This window comes from Oreochromis aureus, linkage group 7, assembly GCF_013358895.1.
Source record: "Oreochromis aureus strain Israel breed Guangdong linkage group 7, ZZ_aureus, whole genome shotgun sequence".
Taxonomy (NCBI): Eukaryota; Metazoa; Chordata; class Actinopteri; order Cichliformes; family Cichlidae; genus Oreochromis; species Oreochromis aureus.
Genome location: NC_052948.1, coordinates 22747391 through 22771149, shown reverse-complemented (window position 1 = coordinate 22771149; position 23759 = coordinate 22747391). Strand labels below are relative to the sequence as shown.

General features: G+C 39.7%; 1 protein-coding gene across 7 annotated transcripts in view; it reads right to left on the bottom strand.

The window, feature by feature from the left end:
* The window catches only part of LOC116313968 (transcription factor SOX-6-like), a 102085-nt gene that overhangs the window by 27373 nt on the left and 50953 nt on the right, over positions 1-23759 (bottom strand). For all 7 annotated transcript variants that reach the window (XM_039615542.1, XM_039615540.1, XM_031731828.2 and 4 more), the window contains 4 exons: positions 20261-20350; positions 12141-12313; positions 9579-9647; positions 756-876 (listed from right to left, as the gene is read on the bottom strand). In XM_039615542.1, coding sequence (XP_039471476.1) covers positions 756-876; positions 9579-9647; positions 12141-12313; positions 20261-20350 — 453 coding nt within the window. The remainder of the gene's footprint in view (positions 1-755; positions 877-9578; positions 9648-12140; positions 12314-20260; positions 20351-23759) is intronic.

The window sequence follows — 23759 nt, the reverse complement described above, 5'->3', positions numbered from 1 at the left end:
GCACTCATAAATTCATATATGAGTATGTGTATAACCCCTACTGTTTGTCCTTAAAAGGCTTTCCATGTCCAAGCCTTTGTTGAAAACAGACCAATGTCAAAGGAGAGTATACAATAATAGCTTTTTAATCCCTTTCTTCATTTCTTCCTCTTATTGCGGCCTCACGGGAGTGAATGCTCATGCGGTAGGAATAATATTCGTATGACGAGTCAGTGCTGTACTGTGTCAGGCAAGCACCAGGAGGGATGCTTGCAAGAAAGGAATGTGCAAAAGACTTGATGAAAGCAGGTGGTGCAGACAATCCAATGAAGTGCGGTGCATTTCTTTCTGTGGGCGACTTTAAGTGTTTTCTCTTTAGCCTGTTTGTGCAAAATCCTTACGGTCTGCCGAAACATGCAGTATGCATGCCTTCATTTAAGTGCAACGTACGTGATTTTTCTGAGTGCGTCGCCCTTATGTCTATATTGTTTGGTTGGTGTGCAAAAGGTGAAAACTCTTGGGAGAGAGAGACGGAGAGGGAAAGCGTGAAATTCCATGTTGCAGGATGTGTTGTGCAACTGACATGCTTGCAGCATGCCATGAAGGAGACATTCCAGTCCTAACTGTGTCCAATGTATTGATCCTGAAGTGGGTCTTGTAAATCTCTGCGCTAATTTTCAGAACATTCCTCACCTGACACATCTAATTAACATAGACAGGGATTCCACTGTGTGTGTGCGTGTGTGTGTGTGTGTGTGTTGGGGGGGGGTTTATACCTGGCTTATAAGACATGCCTGGTGGGAAAAGGAAGCCTTGCTGTGCGGCGGCAGCTGCAGCCAGAGACCGCTGGTCGTGAGGAAACACTGGTATCATCAGAGGAGGCATATGACCCTGGACCTGGGAGAGAGAGACAACAGATGAGAGATATCTGCCAACTGCTGTATCCATTAAATAATACTGACACAGATGCAGATTCACAGACAACAACAGCAAAAAAAAAGCTCCAAGATTTACCAAAAAACTCAAAGATTTTTAAAGACGAATAACAATCTTGAGTGATGATAGAAAAGGAAGATGAGAAACGAGAAAATCACAAATAAAAAAGGAAAAAAAGGTAGAAACAAAAGCAACAAAATAAAATAAAACAGAAAGTCAGCAGAGAGAAAGAAAGAATGATTTAAAATGAGAAATCACAAAGGAAGGTTAAAGTGAGGAACGATAAAGATCACGATGAAAGGAAGGGGAAGACAAGGAGAAGGGAAAAACAATGCAGGCAATGACATGATCAACTGGTGCATCGAGTTGAAGAACAGAAGCCAAACAACAAATTAAGACATATACTCTTAAGAGACAAGTGTAAAGATGCCAAGAAAAGGCCTTTAAAACAACAGAGAGGTTAACAGCTGCCTTTCATGTCAGCTTGAAAGGCTCTTAAAATCTGTGGGTTTGACTAAGTCAAGACCCCGAGGGCTTGAACTGAAAAGAAACAAATCAAAGATGAGCCTGCGGGAATCTATTAGGGCTGACTGTGTTAAACCACTGGACGGCCCCACTTTCTTTCCTTCTATCTCTTCCCTTTATCGCAGTCTTTTCTCTTTTTGCGTTTTTTTTTCCTCTGGTTGCCTCTTCTTTTTCTTAAAAAAATGCCCCCAAGGATTGTTTGTTCAAATGGCTTATTAAGAAATATAATTTGTCTTTTTTAATTATTAGTAGAGCTCTAGAAGTTACTGGATAACTAATGTTTCAAGTTTAAAAACCAAAAACCCTTGAAAAGGAGAAAGGAAAAAAGAAAGCAATGTCAAAAAGGCAAAAAGTCCATATTAGCGAGGTCAAAAATCAAAATCAATCAAATAAATGTCTGATAATAACTAACTTTACTAAAAGAAACTTTACTAAAAAATCTCAAAATTTCTTGTCATTTCATATCTGCTCTTCATTATTCTGGTTTTATCCCTCTGTTTTCAGCTTTTCTTTTGTGACTATGTTACGCTTTCAGATAAATGTTTTTAGACACTTCCCTCCTTCTCCTTCCATTTCCCTCCTCACTTCAATGCCATCTACCTCCATTCGTCTCCTTTACTACCAATTCATTAACAACGCTGCCCTCTCCCCTCCCACTGACCTCCCAGGGAAGGTTCATCGTTGGAGCTCAAGCATACACAAGCAACATGTTGCATGATTTCTGTGCATATGTGCAGCGGGATTGCCTTGCTGAATTATTTGAATAAGATGACCATCTTATGCGCTGTTCGTGGTTAGTGTGTGGATGGATTGAAAGGCTTGAGGTAGGGAGGTTCAAAGAGCATAATTAAATAGAGAGAGAAGGAAAGAACTATTTCTGAACTTACTGTGTTTGCTGAGGGGATTAATTGATCAACAGAAAGTACATGGACTGATTTTTTTTATACCCGATTAATGCTGAAAAGCATTTTGCATTCAGAAAAAAAGAAATGGCCTAAGCTTCTCAGAATTCATGAGAATTTTCTACTTTTGTTCAAAACTCTTTTTATCATTGTTAATTGGATATCAACTGGCTTTGGGTTATTGAGTAAACCAAATAGAAATACACTGCTTTGTCCATTCAATCCATCCTCTTTCACTTATCCAATTCAGAGTCACATGGGGGACTGGAGCCTATCTCAGATGCCACAGGACAAGATGCAAGCTAGACCACGGACTGGTCACCAGTCTGTTGCAGGGCTAACACAGACAGACAGGCAACAGTTTGCACTCACATTCTCACCTACGGTCAATTTAGAATGACCAGTTGGTTTAAAAGTAGTTAATTGGTTTAAAAACGGGCTTCTGCGCACCGCTTCAGACAGCTACATGGAACAGAGCCGTAGTGCAGCAGCCCTGGTTCAAGTCTGACCTGTGGCCCTTTTCTGTGTGTCTTCCCCTTCTCATCACTGTCCTGTCTATCTTCACCACTAGACTCTACAATAAAGATAAAAATGCTCAAATGCGTGTGTGTCCACACATAGCTCTGCCAAAACAGAGCAAGTGCCACCTGAGCAGCTCCTCTGACAGCATTGTTTAGGTCACACAGATAAAAAGCCTGATATCTCAGGAGGCAGTCATCACACGCACAAGCAAACACACTTGTAGGTCAGTGTACTTTTGAGACATTCCTATAAACACATGCAGGCAGACAAGAGGGCCGACGTCTTGTGACACGGACAAAAGAGAATGAAGAGAGAAGAAAAACAAGTCTGTGTGTCCGAATGGCTAAAAAAAGAAGAAAAAGAGCGAAGTTGGGGGGTGTAGGTTATAGAGTGGGACAAAATGCCCCCATTCATTGTATTCCTCTGGGAACACTGGGACTGACTGGGGCTGCTTCACTAGCGCAAACACACAAAGATCTCCTTTTACCAAGGGGAGGGGGGGAGGTTGGATGAATGGACTGGGGAAGGTGGTGCTGCAGGGGCCCCCCTCTGCTCAGCCACTAAGAAAACACAAGGTCCCCTTCCTCTAACTGCCCACCAGACACATCGACATACACACCTAGGCAACAAGGAACATGTGTACACACGCAGACACACACAGAATTAATGGTCCTCTTGTGTAAGGGCAGCAAGGTTAGGGGGCAATGAGTACGTATGTGGTCTGTCTGTGCGCTGATCTGTTTGAGAAGGAGAGAAGACAAAGAAACGTAGTTGCCTGATTGCAGCAGGTATGCACAAGTGGATTTGAACCAGTGCGACACTAAACTTGACATTCACAGCGTCATCCACCGCTGCAAAGTATAAATGTAAAGTATGTAACCAACTGTAAACATTAAGCCCTGAAGATTTTGGTGATGTTGCTCTTTGAGTCAACTTTAAAATGAACACTGGAGAGCCAAATAGATCAATATGTTTTTACTGTTATTTTTAAACTTAGGTTTAACATACTGCACATCATCTCGCTACTGTTCTGTCAATATTTAATCTTATCTTATAAATATTGCAAAATGATTTCCACCACTGTCCGGTGCATCCCCAAAACAGGCCTAATGTGTAGAAAATTGCATACTGATGTTACTGCATAATACAATAATTGCAGGTTACTGCAATTATTGTAATTTTTGGCATCATTTGGGAAAATTTCCTGCAACAAAAGCTGCTATTCCAGCACTGCCAACAACTGCATACAAATTAAATTAAAAGAAGATTGACTTATCAAAAAGGCACGCTTAAAGAAAGACAGGCAATACTTCAGACAACACTTACAGTTACAGCCAGCAAATATGGGTTTAGAGATGCAAAATAGCTTACATAGAGAATAAAACTATAAAAAACACTGAAAAAAATACTCACTGAAACACATAACCACACATATAACAAACTGTACAAGAAGCAAGTGCTACAGCACATGTACGCACACCCACACACACACACACGCACACAGTAATTAACCATAGGCCTGGAAGAATAGGAAAGTTTTTGAGTTTGATTTAGAATGTGGAAACAGTTGTGATGGACCTCAAATCAGCACACAGCTCGCTTCAGAGAGCAGGACCACAGTAAAGTGAAAGCACCCTAACAGACTTGGGTCTAATTCTGGGCACTACTATATATTCCAAGTTTGCCGGTCTTTTCATGGACAAGCTCCTAACCTAACTTTCTTGTAACATCTGAACGTGTTGCAGCAGCTGAATAGGTTATAGGTATATTTACTATGAAAGGAAGTAGTTAGTGACTATGTCGAGTATTTCTAATAGTTCCGTTTTCAGCCAACCAACAATCTCACACTGTGGCTCTGGCTAATTCACTTCTGTGTCATATAGGACAGATAACTGTGGGGTAAAGGCTGGACTTTAAAAATCCAGATTTATACTGAATGCAGTTTTAATCAAATGATTTAGTGTAACTAAAGTTCCACTAACATATCTGAGAGCTAACCAAGTGTGAAGCTCATCAGTGGCTATAGCTGGTTTTGGACAATGTTGTGCCACTTAGGTCTTCATTTGGATGTTCCAGCCTATATATAAACTCAAGTCAAGATTATATATCATGATTTATATATTACAAAAAGTAGCAATTTTGTTGTTGATTTGTTAGCTTTAGATACTTGAGGAGCTAATGGTGTATTACAAAGGACCAAATATCAGATCACAACGTGGTGCATCACTCCTTAAAATGAAAGCTGCTCAGTAGCTAATACCTACGGTGGCCCTGAGAGACCAAACGGACTGCAACTTAAGAAAACACCAGCAATAAGAAAAACGCTGCAAAAGCACACAAAACACAACGGAAATAGGAAAAACAAAACAGAAATAGGAAAAACGACAATGGAAATAGGAAAAAAGAAAACAGAAATACGAAAAACGAAATAGGAAAAAGCAGATGTCCAAAAGCACAAGGGAAGTGTTTCTGGGGAGACAATAATCCGACGGACCAGTTGCAGGAACCAAAATATACTAAGAATTGCGCTGGGAGACACTTAAAAGAAGTGGAGGATCTATCGGTTTTGTGAGGAAAGAAAAGATGAGAGGTAAACGTGTTAGCCTAACTATTAGCCTAAAAATCCGTCATCGGTATTATATGAATCATTATAAAACACACCTACCATGTTTTGGGTTCCTGCAACTGGTCCGTCGGGTTATTATCTCCCCAGAAACACTTCCCTTGTGCTTTTGGAAATCTGTTTTTTCCTATTTCTGTTTTGTTTTTTTGTGCTTTTGCAGCGTTTTTCTTATTGCTGGTGTTTTCTTAAGTTGCAGTCCGTTTGGTCTGTCAGGGCCACCGTATAATAGAGTGGTTGTTGTGCATGCTTAAAAAAGTTAGGGTTCACATTAGCATAATTCTCAGCTGAAACCTTAGAAAGCCATACACAACCAAGATTCCCACCAGCTGGTGTGACTAACTTCTTCTTTCCATCACATTCATAAATGGGTTTAAATTAAACAATCATTGCTCGGACAGACATTCCAAAAGTTATTGCACTAAACGGAGCAAATTCTGATACTAAAAATAATCATTTTGTAACTTGGAAATCTTTATTCACAGTTTTAAAGCTGTTACTTTTTCGGTAGCTGTGTCCATAAACTGCCTTTTTGAGGCAGGGTGTATCACGTGATAAATGCAGAAGCGGGGCTAATACAGTTTGGCCTCCAAGCCAAAATCACCACGAGAGCAGATTTTTTTTTTTTCTTTCACTATCTTGTTACACCCACGTGAGCATAATGAAAACACACTATAATTAAAGGACACAGAATTACTGTATGCTGCTTATAGGATTTTTATTTAGGCTAACACACAGGTTAATAGATTGGAGGCAGGGCCACTGTAAAATCGGGAATTAGGCATTTTCCATAGCTGGTGAGTCCAATCGACGTTATGGGCTTTCCATGGCTTTCCGAGTCATTGTGTCTGAAGCTGTATGTGCTGACGTAGGAGCTGCCTGTCTATCTAAGCCATTTCCTTGCTCCATTAGTTCTTATGCATGTGTGTGAGTGTGTGGATTATTGTGTTTGTGCCTGTTTGTGTTAAGGCAGGTTTAACACCCCGGCAATCTCACCTTACATCAGCACTTTATCGACAAGGGAAAAGCTTTAGGTGATTAAGAGCAGCAGTGATGAATGTAGAGAGGAGAAGATCAAATCTATTGTGATGCATAAATAATTACATCTGAAACTTATTTAGCTGTCACAGACTGCCAGTACTGTGTCAAAATCCTAAATTATGAACGGCGATCAAAACCATATCGTAGCTTGTAGTTCATCACTGTGTAAATAGAAGGCCACCTTTCAGCAGAGGGCAGCACGCAGAAATCACAGCACAGGATAGAACAGGGTTGAAAATACGAAGCAAAAACAATAAGAAAGCAACACTCGGAGGAGACAAGATCTCAAAGAAAGAAAAGGAGGAGGAGGGCAGGCGAAGGAGGAGACAAGAGTTATAAATGAAGAACAGAGAGAGAGGGAGGAGGAGGAGGAGGAGTGCGGCTTTGCAGTCATTAATTAGCCCGTTAGCTAGGGCCCAGGCGGTGCGGTTAGGGCCTGTGCCTTTGTGGGCCTGAAGGAAATGGGCCACATATGAGAGCCATTATAGGAACCGACTTAACAAAGACACATGCCTGTCAGCCACCAGGCTGGGCTGGGCCACTCTGCCTACGGCACACAAAGAGCCCGCCACCACTGTTTGTGTGTCTGTGTTTGTGTGTGTGAGCACGCGCACATGTGAGTGTGTGTGTGTGCGTGTGTGAGAGTTTTTACACATGTGTGTATGTGCACGTATGTATGTTTGAGTTGTGTATGTCCTAATGTAGACTCTATAATTTGATATCAAATGGCTATAATATTGTTATTGCATAAGTACCATGTGTGAGTTGTTATGCACGTGCAGGCATTTTATCTAATAACATCTGTTGTGTAACATATTTCTTCATACTTGTGTATATGTACATGACTCGGCGTGTGCAACCATATCAGAATGGGGCCTTCGGAAGCGTTTCTTTAACCCGTGGACATCCCCCGCTGGCCCTCCACACCATTTAAAACCACATGACAGGAAACCTGGGTCACTTTGAACTATGCTCCCCCACCACACTAGCTGACAAACACACTGACACCATCCTGGAACAGAAGCCAGAGAAGCAACAACAAGTTACAGAAATGGAAGAGAAAAAAAAAAGCAGTGGAAAACAGCTACCACTGACTTTTCATTGTCTTCCATTCAGAAACCAGATACACATAAGTCACAGTTTTTCACAAGTCAGCGCTGATCTATAAAACTTTCAGAATCTATTAGGAGTCCAAAAAATAAATGCTAATTAATGAACGATGGTTGGTTGGATGATGCAATAGATAGCACGAGCTGTCTGAAAGTAAAACATCATGCAGTTTCAACTCTTGCACTTTTCTAGCAGAAACTTTGTTTAGGTTCCTTATTTTTTCCATCTGGATGGCATCTAGTGTTTCAAATTAAGATATGAACAACAACTGGCACTTCTAAAAAGTGGTTTTACCACACTGAGCCCTATTCTTTCAGCTGAAACAGTAGCATTTGGTCAGCTCCTCAGAGTATTGGCCTGAGAGGAGCTCAGGTCTGGATTTGATAAGTGGAAACAGACCAGTGCACCGCCGCCTGTGTGTTTAAGGCCAACACACATCCGACACAGCGTAAACAGCCCGTACCCCAGTGACTAAACCCTGGAGCTTAGCCATAATAATTCTAACTCTCTGTACAGTAGATGCACCATGTGCTGCTTACTGCGCTTGGTTTGTTTGCTGACAAATGCTATTGCCTTAAAGATAACTTAAATAACAATAAGATGCAGCACATTTTTCTCAGTGAAAACAAATGTTTAACTTTTTTTTTTGGCGCATTCATTTTTGTATATTTATGAAACAGCAGATTGCAGTAATTCTGGCCTTTTCAAATTCAATTCAACAAAGAAAATAAAAGTAAAATACACATTATGCCCTTTACGACAGATGGTTGCAAAGCTCCACATGATAACACTCTGCTCTCAAGAGCCATCTTCTGCATATCTCTTCATTCTAAAAAAACCAAACATGACACAGTATCCATGCTTCACAGTGTGGAACAGGATCAGAGTAGGAGCTGGTTTTTATGGTCTCGCTCTCCCTTGGGGCTAAGAGGGCTAATGAAGTCCAATCCGAGCTTTATTAACATCCAAGGGTGAGGCCTCATAATAAAAAGATGATGAAGAAGAAGACGAGCAGGGGGGAAAGTAAGCCCTCATTAACTATATCACACCTCAGGAGAGCAGGGAGATCCAAAGCTTGGGACCAACGGGGGGTCAAAAGTAGTATGGGATGGACGGATGGCAGAGGATTCAGATTGTCTGACTTTTTTAAAGTCCAACCACTTAAAAAAAATAAACCTGTTAAATTCCCACGTGACAGTCAGCCATGCTGAGCAAATTGATCAGCATTTGGCGCACAGCTGGCGGTAATTTCTTGGTGGGTATGTAGGTAAACAGTGAACACTTCACAAATCTCAGTGCATCAGATGGCTCACTGAAACAGATGTAGGAATAAGAGGAAAAGGAGAAAACTGAAAAACTGAAAAAGAAGCAGAAAAGTGAGTTCACGCATCTCCCTGCAGGTTTCTGTACACGCTCCACAGATGTTTATCCATTTATGTGCTTAAAGGTTAAAAAAGATTACAGTTAGCAGGAAATACTGCAGAGAAAGAGAAAGGAGGAAGAGGATAAGCCTTGAGCACCTTTGGGTATCAATTGCTGAGTAATCAATGCAACAGTGAATGATCCAGCTATAACCAGGGCAATCACTGAGTCACCACTGTGTGTTTTATGTGTGTATCTGAAGGCCTTTGGTGTTGCTTTCTTAACAGCAGGCAGAGCACAAAAGTAAAGGCCATAACCTCTTGTATTATTTCTGCTTTCCAATTACACATGATAAGATGATCACGGAACTGCTTGGACAGACAATAATTAGATCATCTGCACAAAGGACAAAAGATAAGAAGTTCTTGGCATCCTCACAGAGATGGACAAGAAACAAAACAAGAGGAGTCTGCAGAGGGCAGGAGGAGTAAACGTAAAGGCAAGTCCAGACTGAAAAAAGGAAGCGTGTGTGTCTGGTTGTATATATGTAGATGTTTGAGAAGGTGTGTTTGGCTACTAACCTGGATCTGTTGCTGAAGAATGTTTATCTTGTGCTGCTGCTGCAAGAGCTGCTGCTGCTGTCTGGCAATCTACACACACACACACACACACACACACACAGCGGAAGAGTGAAAATGATGATAAGAGAAGAAGGATAATCTGTATTTCTGTACCGTATTCATGTTTCTAAAATATTAAAGAACAAACAGTATGCATACAGGGTGTGTATGTGTGTGTGTGCATGTTTTAATTGGAAATAAAAGAAAAAAAATAGAAGAAAATGTCCATAAATGGCTTATCAGAAGTGGTATGTTGCTCTGAGATATTATGGAAGTAAAAAATAAAAAGTACAGGGGTTCAAGATGGTGATGATGAAAAATGGATCCAAATCTCTTCACTTTTATGTTATATCATGTCGATTCACACCGTCTTCTCCTGCCATTTTACATTTTAAGGTAAGGGCCTTACAATACTAAAAGGCAAGATTGTCATCTGGTACTCAAGATGATGATGAGGACGTATCTGTCCTCGACAGGCGGCAGCTAAAGTGATTTGCTCTTGAAAACTACCAGTGAGGTCAATCATGTCTCAAATGCAGTATAGTAAATCAAAAAAAGGTAGAGAGACTCTGAGTTATGTGTCAGTTTGACCTCAGATTATCATCTCTAAAAAGCCTCAGCTGGTGTGACGGATGGTGCATCCAATCCAAGTACAGAAGGTTTATGAACAATTCTCTTAACTGACACTGAATCTGTGAGATTGGCATGTTTACTACATCAGCCAACAACACCCAATGTGCCTGTGGAAGCCCGCCCCTCCCACGCAGACACACACACACATATAAACAGGAGGGGTGATAATTTTCTCTGTTGTTGTTTTGATGTAAAATTCTCTAATGAAAAACATTCAGTGTCAGATGTTAAAAGGCCGAGCATCATCTGGTGACTGACATCTGGGAGCGGCCACTCGTGAGAGGTTAAAGTCCTAAAAGGGACAGTACGTCCTCGACGTGATCCCGCCCATTCTGAACCAGAAAAGTAAAGCAGCTGCCCCTCTTTTTTTTCCTTGAGAAGTCGTTTAGTATATTTATTCCGAAATGTAATTACAGGCTGCTGAATGGGAGGCGGCGCCCCATTTGCACACATGTCATATTTCATTAAAGGCAGATTTCTCGGGTTTGTCTGTAGGGCATTATCCTATCAAGTCTCAACAGCCAAATGACTGGCTGATATTGGAATCTGTCTTTCTCTTCGCGCTCTCCACTTTGCCTGTTTCCTTTGTAAAGCTGTGAAAGGTGGAATGTGTTGTGATGGGAGGTGTGGACTTGTCCAAACAGAGCCTGTCATATGCCAACCTACAGTAACGTGTCGGCAAACAGTGAAAACAAAGAGCAGCTCACCTAAACACTTCTCTGCGTAGGCTCTCGCTTTCTTTCTCTGTCACACAATGTTTTCGGTTTTTTTGAAATCACCGTCTGACACCCGAAGAGACTCTTTTGTTACAACTTTTGAAGGTGCAGTCAAAAGACATACAGATACACCTACGCGCGTTTTGTTAGGGACACTTTGTTTTTCCTTTACAACTATGTCTCCTTTGTGGCCATTATTTCAGTTATGATAACATTTTTACAATGCAGCTTTGTGGAATTCAAGGAATTACAGCAAAAATTACTAACTTATTACTGGAATTATTAAATATCAGGGGGTTTTGTGCCAGATATTGTACACTTTCATAGGTTTAGAACCTTAATGTTCAATAGATCAAACAGTTTAAGAGGAAGGCATTCACAAGAAGACAATGCTTTTTATTAAGTGCTGTTGGCTTTCTAACCTCAGTAATTTGAAGTGTATCCAATAGTTGCTATGGGTTCATGTAACCTGGTAAAGTTTAACATTTGTATTCATTTAAATGTGCTGTTTGCCCCGTTGGACTAATTTTCTGTTATTTTTAATAATGATAACCTCAAATTTTAGTATTTAGGTGAATGAATAAAATAATAAAATACCTGAAAGGAATCAAAGAAAGGAATTACAGAATATTAAAATGGAACTGTTGACAGTTTAAAGCCCTGCCAATCATATACTCAATTTTGTATTTATTTATGTATGTCTTTATTTATTGATTGATATTTGTCATTTGGTCATTAGTTTGCTTCTAGATATGATGTACGCACAACCAGGGCTGTTTGTTTTGTTTTTAAAAAAATGGGGTGGCACAGGGGGGACCAAGACACATCTCTTTAATGTTCCAGCTGTGGATCATTTTAATTACTTATATATTGCTTACTACAAAGTGCATTAAGTATGTGGAAATACTTAAGTACATTAGAGTACTTGAGTAAATGTTCTGGGGCCCTGGTGAAACTCCACCCCCACCCCCCTTCTAGACGCACCCCTGCACACAACTGCATAAACACACAAGAATGAACTATGTGTGATTCATATCACTAAAGCCCATACATTATCCTGCACATAGACCAACACATGTACACTATTAACATTAATGTCTTTTTCTTCTTTCTTTTTACCCAACTACGCCTGTTGTACAGCCCCACATCCAACACATCCAAGGACCCTCCCTACCTGCTCCTGCTGCTGCCTGGCCAGCTCCATCTGTTGTCTCTGCTTCTCCAGCTGCGAGGCGGCCATCTTTTTTTGCTCATCATGGGCGGCAAGAAGCTGCTCCCTCAGGCTGATCAGCTGACCGATCATGGTGGAAAGCTGGCGCTCCTTCTCTTCCAGCGACTCTGGCGTACCTGGGCAGGAAATTAGCAAGTGTAGCAATTCAGAATTGATAACACTGCAAACTGACTGGATGTTCATGAGAGGTGTTCAGATCCTGCTCAGCTGAGGCAGAAAAATTAATACAAAATCTCAAGTGAACAGTTAATATGAATAAGACTGGGGGAAAATAAACGAGTACAAAAAAAGCTCATGAAGGTCATGACAATGTTTCACGTAGTTCTAACCAAAGAGCCATGACTGAAAAGAAGTTTTCTTCTCTGGCTGAAAGCACCTCGAACATTTTTCATTTATACAAAATGTCCAAACCGAAGCATAGCCCACCCTCAGTCACTCAGTCATTTTGTGAAGAAGAAACAAGTTGTTTGGCTAACACAAGCCCTTTACAAACTCTCATTCCTAAAACTCCTGCAAATTAGCAGGCTTGCAGTTACATCTTACTACTTATTATCTTCTGTCTTGCCACTGCATGCCACCACTTAGCATCTGCTCCTGAGAACAATTAAATTACTTTGGCTTAACCTTTTTAAAATAAGTAGCTGTTACAGGCCTTTGTTGGGTTTATGAGTTTGATACTCATGGGAGGTTTTTTGGGCCTCCTCCAATGAGAATGCTTTTTGTTTTCCTACCTCCAACACATTCCTCAGATCTTTTTTTAACAAAAGACACTGATGATTTTGCCTGAACTGAACTCTTATCTTAGAACCACATGAATGAAGCAAATGAAATCCACTTTAAATGTTTCACTGGCATCTCCTCGTGTTTTTTTATTTTCAAAATCCTGATAAGTTATGTTAAAAAAAGCACATTCATTGACTGACCTACTGTCTGTTAACCAGTATATTGGATGCTATAACTGCTATGGTGCTTTTTTTCATAAGTATAAGTTTCTTTATAACTGCTGGCATATTTTAAACCTTTTTCCAAACTTTGGAACACCCTCTCCTCCACTTCAAAGTTTGTCTGACTTTCGACTCTACTTTTAACCTACTGCTCATGACACCAAGCTCTCATGCGGTTCCCAGTTTTTCACAGTACCTCAAGAACTAGCAAGAGTTTCTTAAGGAGCAACACAAAACGATCCCTCTCAGACATCCCATTAATAACATCTTTGGGGTGACATTAATAGAAAAAAGGATGGGTACATACAATTTGTCTGGTTGGTTGGGATCTATTTGTTGGGAGTTGCCACAAGCACAAAGAGTGCATAAACCATCTCCAAGAATTTGTTCTATGGAAGAGACGGACTATCTGAAGATTTAATTAGGGAAAAGCAGGCAAATTTGACTTCACTCTAGTTACAGGAAGGTTTGTGAGCATAAACTAAAGCACAACCACACTGAAGTATATCTTGTTTAGAAGTTCTTGCTCTTGTGTGTGTGTGTGTGTGTGTGTGTGTGTGTGTGTGTGTGTGTGTGTGTGTGTGTGTGTGTGTGTGTGTGTGTGTGTGTGTAAGGTCTTGCCCTGGGGCCATGTAGGGATATTGCAGGGTGGCCCCAACACTACCTGCATACTAACAGAGTCTTCATTGTAGTCCTGTCAGGCCCCTATTGTACCACAGAGTGCCCCCCCAACACACACACACACACACACACACACACACACACACACACACACACACACACACACACACACACACACAGAAATTACCCCTCAGCACCCCTGTATCAAAGGCAACATTCTCCTCTTCTTGTCTCTTTTCTTCATGCTTTCATTCTGTCTATTTTTTCTCTTTTTTCGGGTTTCCCCCAAAAGACCTTCCCATCAGTTACTCCGCTTCCAAGTCCAGATCCTCCCTATGGTGTATTCTCGCCAATCATCATTTTCCTCTTGTTTCTTTTCATTGTTTTCTTTTCCCACCTTTTTTTTCTGTCTTCTCCTCTTACGTTATCACACCTCCTCCTATAATCAGTTCCACCCTCCTTTTATCCCCTCTTCTCTTTTTCCAACTCTCTCGTTGCATCCTTCTCCTTACTCACCAGCTTCCTAATTCTTATTCTCCTCCCCTCTTTTCTCATCAGATCCCCTCCCTTTTTCCTCTCTTCATCTCATTCCTCACATCATTTCTGTTGTTATCACCACTTCTCTCCACCTTTCTTTTAAGTTTATTTTTCCCTTTTCACCCTTCACCACAAATCTCTGGCGATTCAGTCGGCAACACTGATAGATACTTTATAATCTTGTCATGTCTTCAAACTTACACGCTTAACACAGACTCCTTCCTATTCCCTGACATTCTTTACAGTCAAGTACAGCTTATTGTGTAACAGCAACAACTGCGATTACAGCTCCATGATTCATCTTTGTGGATTACGGGTTGTGCATTCCACACGCAACGCCTTGCGTTCCTCCAACACTTCTGGCACCGATAATCATCTCAGATGTTTCCGTTTTCCATCCGTCAGGATTATTCCTGACACCTGCCGAGGGGTCCAGCCAAAACAGAAAGCCATTAACTGTTTTCTCACTATGTTTAGATGATTGGGATGATGTGTTGATGAACCAGAACTCTCTTACGTCTGTATGAGGTGTCTGTTAATTGCTTACGTGATGTTTTCATTCACTGGAATCGCATCCCGAGCTTCAAGATTTCATCTGATTATCATATGATGTTTCATTACATCACAATAAATATGAAGGCACTGCTACATCAGAACATGCGCAAGTAACTATTCCACTGAATAAAATTGTTTATATTTGCATTATTTAATTTTTTTTTTTCTTATTATATATTCAGTAATATAATGGCTGGCTGTGAATCCCCAAACCATATGACACAGTTATGTCTCAGGCTACTTTCTTTTAAACCCACACAAATGCACCAACAAACACATTTGAACACAAAAGCCACACATAAAAATACACACAAACCATCACCCACTCACAGGATCACACCTCTGACTAACATATTGATGTCTCTGACTGTGCTGAGCTTCTGCCAAACCATCATGTTTTACCACGGGATCTATGTGCCAGACTCCCAACATTGCTCTCTACAAGACTAAACAGTCTCCTCAAACTTACACCACAACAAACACTCTGACTCTTGACCCCAAGACAAACACAGTCACTCCATTTTGTCCAGAGACGTGCTCGTGCTCTCTGCAAGCCAACGGCGTGTAAAGATCTCACATCCAGTCTGCCAAATTTTAAGGTTTATTGTAGAGAAACAGCTCGCTTCTCCAGACAGACGGTTGCATATGAAAGTATATTTTTTTTAAAAAAGAAATTGCAATGTGAGTAAGATGCCTTATTTAACTGACTGCTGAATTTGAGTGTGATTATTGCTGCCAGATGTGCCTGCTCATGCATCTGACAGTAGAATCAGACACTTTCCATCCATCTGTTAATATGAGCTCATGGAAACATGGGAATGTCAAAACCAGGAATTCTAAGAATACCCAAATGTCAAAAAATAGAGAAGAGGTAAAGCTGGAAAAGAAAAAAAGATGAAAATGTCCACATACATATCCCTATTGCAAACAGCTAATTTATCATCTGAAACCTTGGTGACACTGCTGAGCTGACAGGTGTCCAGGTTTTATTCTTTTTCCACTGCAGTTATTTTCTACCCAGCATCTTCTTAATTTGTTGTAGTGTAGTCTCATGAAGTTTAAGAATATATAAAAGAAGTAAAATCATTCTTCTCATTTTAATTTATCATGTTTTGCCACATACTTTTGTAAGTGTAAATGCATAACTGCGACAATTACAGGAGAAAATCTTTTTTTAAAAATCCTTCAAAATAAATCATTACAGTTGCACAAGATTCGCTAGCATCATCTTACAGAATTGCACATCTCTGCTTGATCAGTTCATCTTTTTTCTCTTTTTCTATTAAAAACTCATTAAAAGCAAAGCTATAGGTTGGAAATGGGGGGAAATACCAGTAAACTGCTGCCCTCTGTGACTAAAACAACATTTTTTCGTGATAGGAAGAAGAATAAGAGAGTGGAGAAGAGTAGTATTTAAAGCTTAGTGCTAGAATATTATTAAGGAGGATATTAGGACACAGTAATGAAGAGCAACTAAGAGCAAATAATTAGACGAAATGTCACGCACCTCCTTCTAGAGCTTCATAGTGTTTATATATTAATCCTGGGCACATTCCCAGTTGTTTTGCTGTGAGTCATAGTGTAGTGCAGCTAAAAAGTATTTACTCACACATAAACATAAATATATTGTACACAAGGCAAACTGAAGTCATACCTGACCGGTAACGAACATTCCAGTAAATAAAAGGAGGTCAATGGATTTTTTTTTTACCCTAAAAATAACTGCGACTGAACAAATAGGTCCAGGTCGCTGTGTGAGGAGACACAGAGCAACAGTTGTGTTTGCGTATTTAGGTCAGCCAGACCAGGCTTCGTTTCAACCATCGAGAAATAAAACGCTTGAATTCAGCGAGAGTATTTTCTTTAGTGAGGACACAGCTGGATGAACAGAGACATCTGTGTGCCGTGTTTGTGTGATCATTTGTGTGCGTGCGTGCTGGTACATGCTATATTTATTGGTGTCTTCAACTAACACATAAGAATTGAGTCCAACTTTGTGGATTAGACAAGAATACTCTTGTCTTGTCTCCACTGAAGTGCTATGAAATATTTAAATAGATGGTAAAGGAGGGTTTCTGTCACACAAATGACAGAAATAACTTTTAAAAGTCACCAAAACTGAACTGCATGAAACACAGATCCATAAAGCTTTTATTTGTCATTATAAGATTAACTTGTATTTTTCAAAAATAGAGCATCCTGTAAATTGTGAAACTTTATTGGGTGGGATTATTGTTGGCCATCGATATCATGAGAGTAGATTAGTTTAAAGAACTTGCACGCTAGTGTCTTTCTTCCCCAGGAAAACTTATTTGTGTGTTGTGTCTGCTCCAACAAACAAACTAAAAAAAGAAAAAAGTTCAATCCAAACCTATCAAATAGGTGTAAAGTAGTAATATGAAGCACTGTGCTTTTAAATAAGAGTAAGTGTATTAAAGAACACACAGGCACTTTAATTGAGGCTACTGAATGATCAGTTAAATGCTATTTAACTGTTATTTTTCAAGTTATTAGAAACTTTAGCAAATTCTGCCTAATCAACAAAAGTTTAATAATGCTGTCATGACTCCAGCTGATATATACTTATTTAAAGCAAATGAAAAAAAATATCTCAGCTAATGTTCTGCTAGTTCATGCAGTATTAGACAATTAAAATATTTGCATACGTCTTTATCTTAATAATAATATTTCCTCCTCTGTGTCATAAAAAAATTTCATCTGAATGCTGCTTTTCATGCAGAAATATAGTCACTTTCAAAGAGGCTGAGATGCCTCTGCATATCCTTTACCAATAAAAGTGGTACATTTAATAGATTAAGACACATGTGACAGGCGCTAAATCTGCAAAGCACATCAAAACAAGTGGAGCATGAGAGGCTTAAATCTGAGCAGGAACGTGCCCTTGAAAATACTTTTTTGTACCTTTTGTAGCTGTCAAAAATGTTTAAATTTAATTAAAATGAACTGATTTATTCATTTTTTATTCCTAATTTAAGTTTTCTATCCTGTGTGTCTCCTCACACAATGACCTGAACCTATTTGATATGGCAACAATGGGAGTGATAGTAATACCAATAAAAAAGTAAGTAACAAATATTTATATAAAGGTTGATTAAGAAAGGTGAAAAGAATCGTTAAATGCTGATTGGCCTTGGCCTTGGACTTTGGTTTGAGATTAGAAAAATTGGAAAATCTGTGCAGACAAGAATACGTATGTAACTTTCAATTAACAACCTTTTTGTATAAGAAAGATAAAAGCAGTTGAGGGAAGCAGAGCACGACTTTTGGCTTATTCTTATAATTTCTCATTTTCAGCAATCAGAGAGGACAGCTGTTTTTGTCTTCGTGTAAAAAATGTGCCACACTATAGCAACTACACTGTGATCGAGCACTTGAATGTCTCATTTTAATATTTCGCAGTGAAAACAGAAAGAATCCAAAGATAAAGATCATTTCTGCTGATGGAAATTACCTTCACTTCACTCTTACTTGAATTTCATCTTACTTGTTTCTTCTAGTTTGAATAACTTTACTGTATCTTTGCACTTATCTGACACAAGAGCACTCTTAATGAGTTGTGTAACCTATGCTAAATTATTACTATGCAAAGGGTGATTAAGGGTGTTTATTTTATCTGAGTAAGTAGGGTGCTTGTGGAGGTAGTCGGTATGACGACATAGAAAAAGCGTCTGATATGTGTCCTACAATAAAAGTCAATGTCTGCGCTGTTCTGCTGAAGAAGGTTCTCTGTAGTCCCCTTTTTCCACTTTCCACAGAGGAAATACTTGCCATTTCAGCCGGAGACGATCACAAACGGTTCCTCTCACTGAAGGCAGCTCGACTGCTCTGCCATTAACAACTTGTGTTACAGCACACAAACAGAAAATGCTGTCGCGATAGAAAGCATTTCCCTGTCTTAATATATCAGTTTTTAGTCATTTGTTTTTCTACCTCAATCTATTTTTATTATTTAACTACCATAAGCACATTTTAGAAATTTAAGAAAGCAATTTTCCTTCTTATGTGTGAGTTGTTTAGTCAGACGCGGTCACACACACACACAAAAAAACTACACTGTATAGTAGTTCTGTAGATTCAGAGCAAAGACTCTCATTGTTTTTTATTGTTGTATTACTTGTTATACTAACCAGTCAGCCTCACTGCCTGCAATCGAGGCTCCACACGGTCACTGCTCTAATATAGTACAGCAGACAGGGCCTCCTCGTTACGACAGCTCAAAATATGCATGAACTTTACCAAGTCAGGAGATGTAAAACATGCCGGGGAAGATAATTGTAAAAGTAGAAAACCATCAGTAATATCGGATCTGCATTTCAGCGTTGAGAACAAGCACTATTTTTCTAAGTGGCTTTGATTTCATTCCTTTTAATAAGCGCTGTCTGCGTCACAAGTGGTAGAGCAGCACCACAGACGGCAGAGGGTGGTCTCTTCATCGATTGTTGGCCAACATGTAACTTTTCTTTTTTTACTCCCTAAAAACCGGTTTAGGTATCAGCCCCCAAAATCCTGTGTCAGCAGTGTGTGATATACAGTGATGTCAAGAGAGGTAATACTTGTAATTTCATATTTTACTTATAGAATTTAATGTGTAAAGAACTGCTTTTCACACCGATCACCCATACATGATCTTATAGCTTTATTAGTTCTAAATTGCATATTATAATGCAGTTCTAAAGCAAAATGATAAGATGTGCAAAGAATAAAAGTAAGGTAAAAATATATATACATATATATTTTCGTTTCTTCTGCAGAATCTGGCTAAATTCTAACGTTTGATCTCCCCAAGAATGCTGCTATTTTCACTTCTGAGCAGGTCGAGAATTCATTTGTCTCTGTGTGATTTATGTCTTCGTACATGCTATTTTCTGATGTGGACTAAAAAAACATAGGACCATGTGCAACCTCTCCTCTCATACACACCCTTTAATCAAGGGTACAATTTGGAGTACTTAGAGCCACCCTCACAGCTCAACAGGTAAGCCTGGCTACCGTTTACTGTGCTGCTTTCATATGCAGAAACATGAAGCAAGTATACACACAGAGCAGAGAATTGCAGCATATCTGACCGTTTCTTACCCTTGAATTTAGCGTTGCACAACAGTGTCTTTTCTGCGCACGTACCATTAGCTTTTATTTATAACACTCTTCATATTTGAGTGAACCAAAAAGAAAAAGGAGAGATTCCGCAGATGCTGCAGGTTTTGAAAAAGGCTCTACTTATTGTGGGGGGGAAAACACGCTTGCTGTCTTTCTCTTGTTTTGCCAACTGTGGCAAAGGGCACAGTTAAAGCAGGAACAGTATTTATCAGCATACACTTTGCATTTCAACTTTGCATTGAAAGAGAATGTAGATATAGTAGTAGCTGCTATCTTTCTCACTCTTACCTTTAACCTCCCCCAAGAGTTCAGTGGCGTTCAAGCGATCCACGCGCTCCTTCCAGTCTTTAGAGAGGAGTCTTTCCATGCAAGAGGGTTCTACAAAAACAAACAAACAAAACAATTAGTTTCATTTTATCAAGTCTGTTTCCATTTGTAACTTTCAGACAATAGCATCATATTTAAAACGAAATATGCATTTTACAACAGTCCACCTGTTCAGACACTAATGCTGGGGTCTCACAGGAGGCCTGACTGTCGCCCATGAACATAAAACTGGGGAAGTAGTAGCAAGAGGAGAAAATTGGGTGATGATGATAAAAAGTATGAAAAGGACAAGACACAAGAAAAAAAAAAAACTAAGAATGAGTACATTTCCCATCAAGGAGAGGGAAAAAACAATTCCTCCTACTTTCTCTAAAAAAAAATAAAAATTAAAAAAATGCAGCAGCTGACCAAATGAGAATGTCTGCATTGTTTAGAGATGGTTGTCTTTTTTTTTCTCACAATGTGTCTCATAGCCTCAGGATAATAGACATCAGAGACACGTGGTCTCATAAGATTCATAAGGTCCCATTTGTTCAACTGGAGTCCTGCTGTGAACTTTACTTAAACAATGGGAACTTTTCAATTCTTCACCAGGCAAACAGTAGAGAGACAAACTTGGTAGAGACAGATATCTGCACATGTGCAAGCAGGATTGTTTGTGTGCCTCTGTCTGTGTGTGCGACCTGTGAATGAAGAAACAGTAAAGTGTGCACATTGTCAGGCATCAGCAAATAAATGTAAGCAAGTATAGCCTGTTAAGTCTTGAGGTATAGTTTGTGTTGTAATAGGTTTCCGCTATAAACCCTTTAAATTTAACAGTTTTTGTCTCCAAATGGAGGCAAAAAATATAGTTGCTCTATCATCCTCTGTTTAAAGGGTACCTATGAGGATGGGAGAGCATGAAACCCAGTGCAAACACAACTTTTGTAATATTCAGAAGATGACTTTTTCAGAAAACACTGCTGACAGCTCTCAGCCCTCAGTGTACCAAATTTTTCCAGCGTGTGCTAGAAACACATAAATACGAGTTGTTCTTCTGTTTCAGTCACCACCACAAACCAAATGTGAAGCCAGAAAAGCCTGAAATCTTAAGGATTATACCTTTAAGCATAAGCACTACATTCAGAAATACAGCACCTGCACTACTTACTCTGTATGTCAAATTTCTGCACATGTTACGACACAAATCTTTAAGGTCCTTCATTTGTGTATACACTCTTGTTTTTCTGCCGGCGGATGTGTCATAGATGGTGTCATGGTCATGCACGGACCCATGAGGAGGCCTCAGACACCAAGAACATCAAAAAGCGCACACACATATACACACACACACACTCGGACAAAAAAAGGAGACATTCTTGGGTGCAGTGTGGAAAACATGCCCCTAAGGGATTGTCTGATTTAGAATGGTTAAGTCAGACAATAGCTTATTTGTGGTGCCTTTATCCTGACAAAAGGCGCTATAGGCATTCATAAGGGCACATGGTCTATTGTGAATGGCTTAATGTTTAGTTTGTGCGTATGGGCCCATTGTGCGGTCATGAGATGCCGTCCACCAGCCGAGCACAGCTTCCTTATTAGGTCCATTAAAACCTTGCATGTTTACAGTCGGATTATGATTGTTGTAAATAAGCTGATGCAGCCGTCCTCGTCACATGGGTTCAATGTAAACAAAGAGCGGGGCGGGGGGCAATGGCACTGAGGTAGGGTGGCAGATTTATACAGAACAAAGAAACAATTTAAAAATGACAGAAATTTGTTGTGGTGATTTCCCAAATTAGGCAATAAACAGCGGGTATTTCCAGGCAGGCGGACCACATTGAAGTAAAGTAATGTAATGAATATAGCTTCCAACCCCTCCGGACAATGGAATCCACCTGATTTTTTTTTTTGATTTTTCTTTCGCAGATTTACTGTACAAGTGGCTCCACAGGAAAAGTATGTGTGTACATTTGGTTCAAGGGGTGATATTTATGGAGGAAGGCTGTGGGACAGAGGCAGGATGAGGGGCTTTTCTTCTAATCACAAGACCTGAAGACGCCAATGTGCACTTGTGCAGTGCGCCTTGTATCAAACAATATCAAGGAACCCAATTTATGAGAGCACTTAGTGAAGAAAATACAACCTATAACTCCAAGACACATCTGCATAAGTCAACTGTATGTGTACTCTATTGCACAATTTACACTCCTCGTACTGATAAACAGATCAGATGAGGAGACTGCGGGGGGATGAGAGCGGTGTGGTACGAAGAAAGAGGGGACGAGGAAGAGGACAAGAAGAGAGGGATGAGAGAGGATGGAGGGAGATGTTTTACCCTAGATGGCTCTTTATCCGTCACCGCAACTGAGTCAGGGTTCAAGTGCTGTTTAGATTGGTGGGTGGATAAAAATTCCTTGCTGTCCAGAAACAGGCCTCTTTATCAAATGAAGGATAATACGGAAATTGGACGGGTTAAAAAGACGAGGGAGCGGGTGGATGCTTCGGGTGGCGAGGGAAGAAAGGTTACATTAAAAGAACGAAGGGGAAAGGTGGATAGTAGGACAGGGGAGACAATGATGAAGATGATTGTTTCAGCAATTTGGAGGAATTATAAAGACAAACTGAAGTGGGTAAAAACAAATGGGAAGGACGACATAGAAAAAGTAAGAATAAGGAAAAACTTACACTACATCAAATAGTTGCTGATGTGTTCTTGATGCTTGAAGCACTCCGAGAGCGCATACCTCCAGCAAGTCAGCTCACTCTCTGGGAGGTATTTACTTTTAAGGGAACAGTATTTTATTTTGCATACATTCTTTTTTTTTCTTTAAACAAACATACTTTAAGACGTTTGTTGTACAGTAAAAGTGCAGCGTGCAGGCTTCTAATTTTAAGTACAAATATTTGTTGTTATTATTATTTATGTGGATATAGTACATGTGCACCATGTATGTCACTGTTAGCAAACTGCTTTAAATGTTTAGTAATAAATATAAAGTGAAAAAAGATCACAAGTTTATATTAACCCCCACCCCAAAAATAAAATGTATTTAAGTTGTTATAAACTGTTAGTGTAATGTACATAACATTACATTATACTATTAATAAGCTATACTCAAAAAGTATCCCATGCCAACATTATCCCTTTCACCTTCAGATTAGTCTATTGTCCATGACAGAGAGGTCAAAGGTCAAAAAACACTTGTAAGCACAGGCACAAGTTATATGTCTTTTTTTCAATTTTTGACCAATAAATCCTTCTTGAGTTGAACTTGAAGACCTCGATATATGTTAGTCAAATTTTAATGGACCGTTAACATGACCCCGCTCTACACCCCTACACAGTTTAACCAGAATTCATTCAAAACTTTTCGAGCTACTGTGTTTACAGACAGAAAGACACACAAACACTACCTCCATGCTGGAAGTAATAAAAATTTACTCTCCCAAATCAAAACAATTTAGACATTCCTTTTCT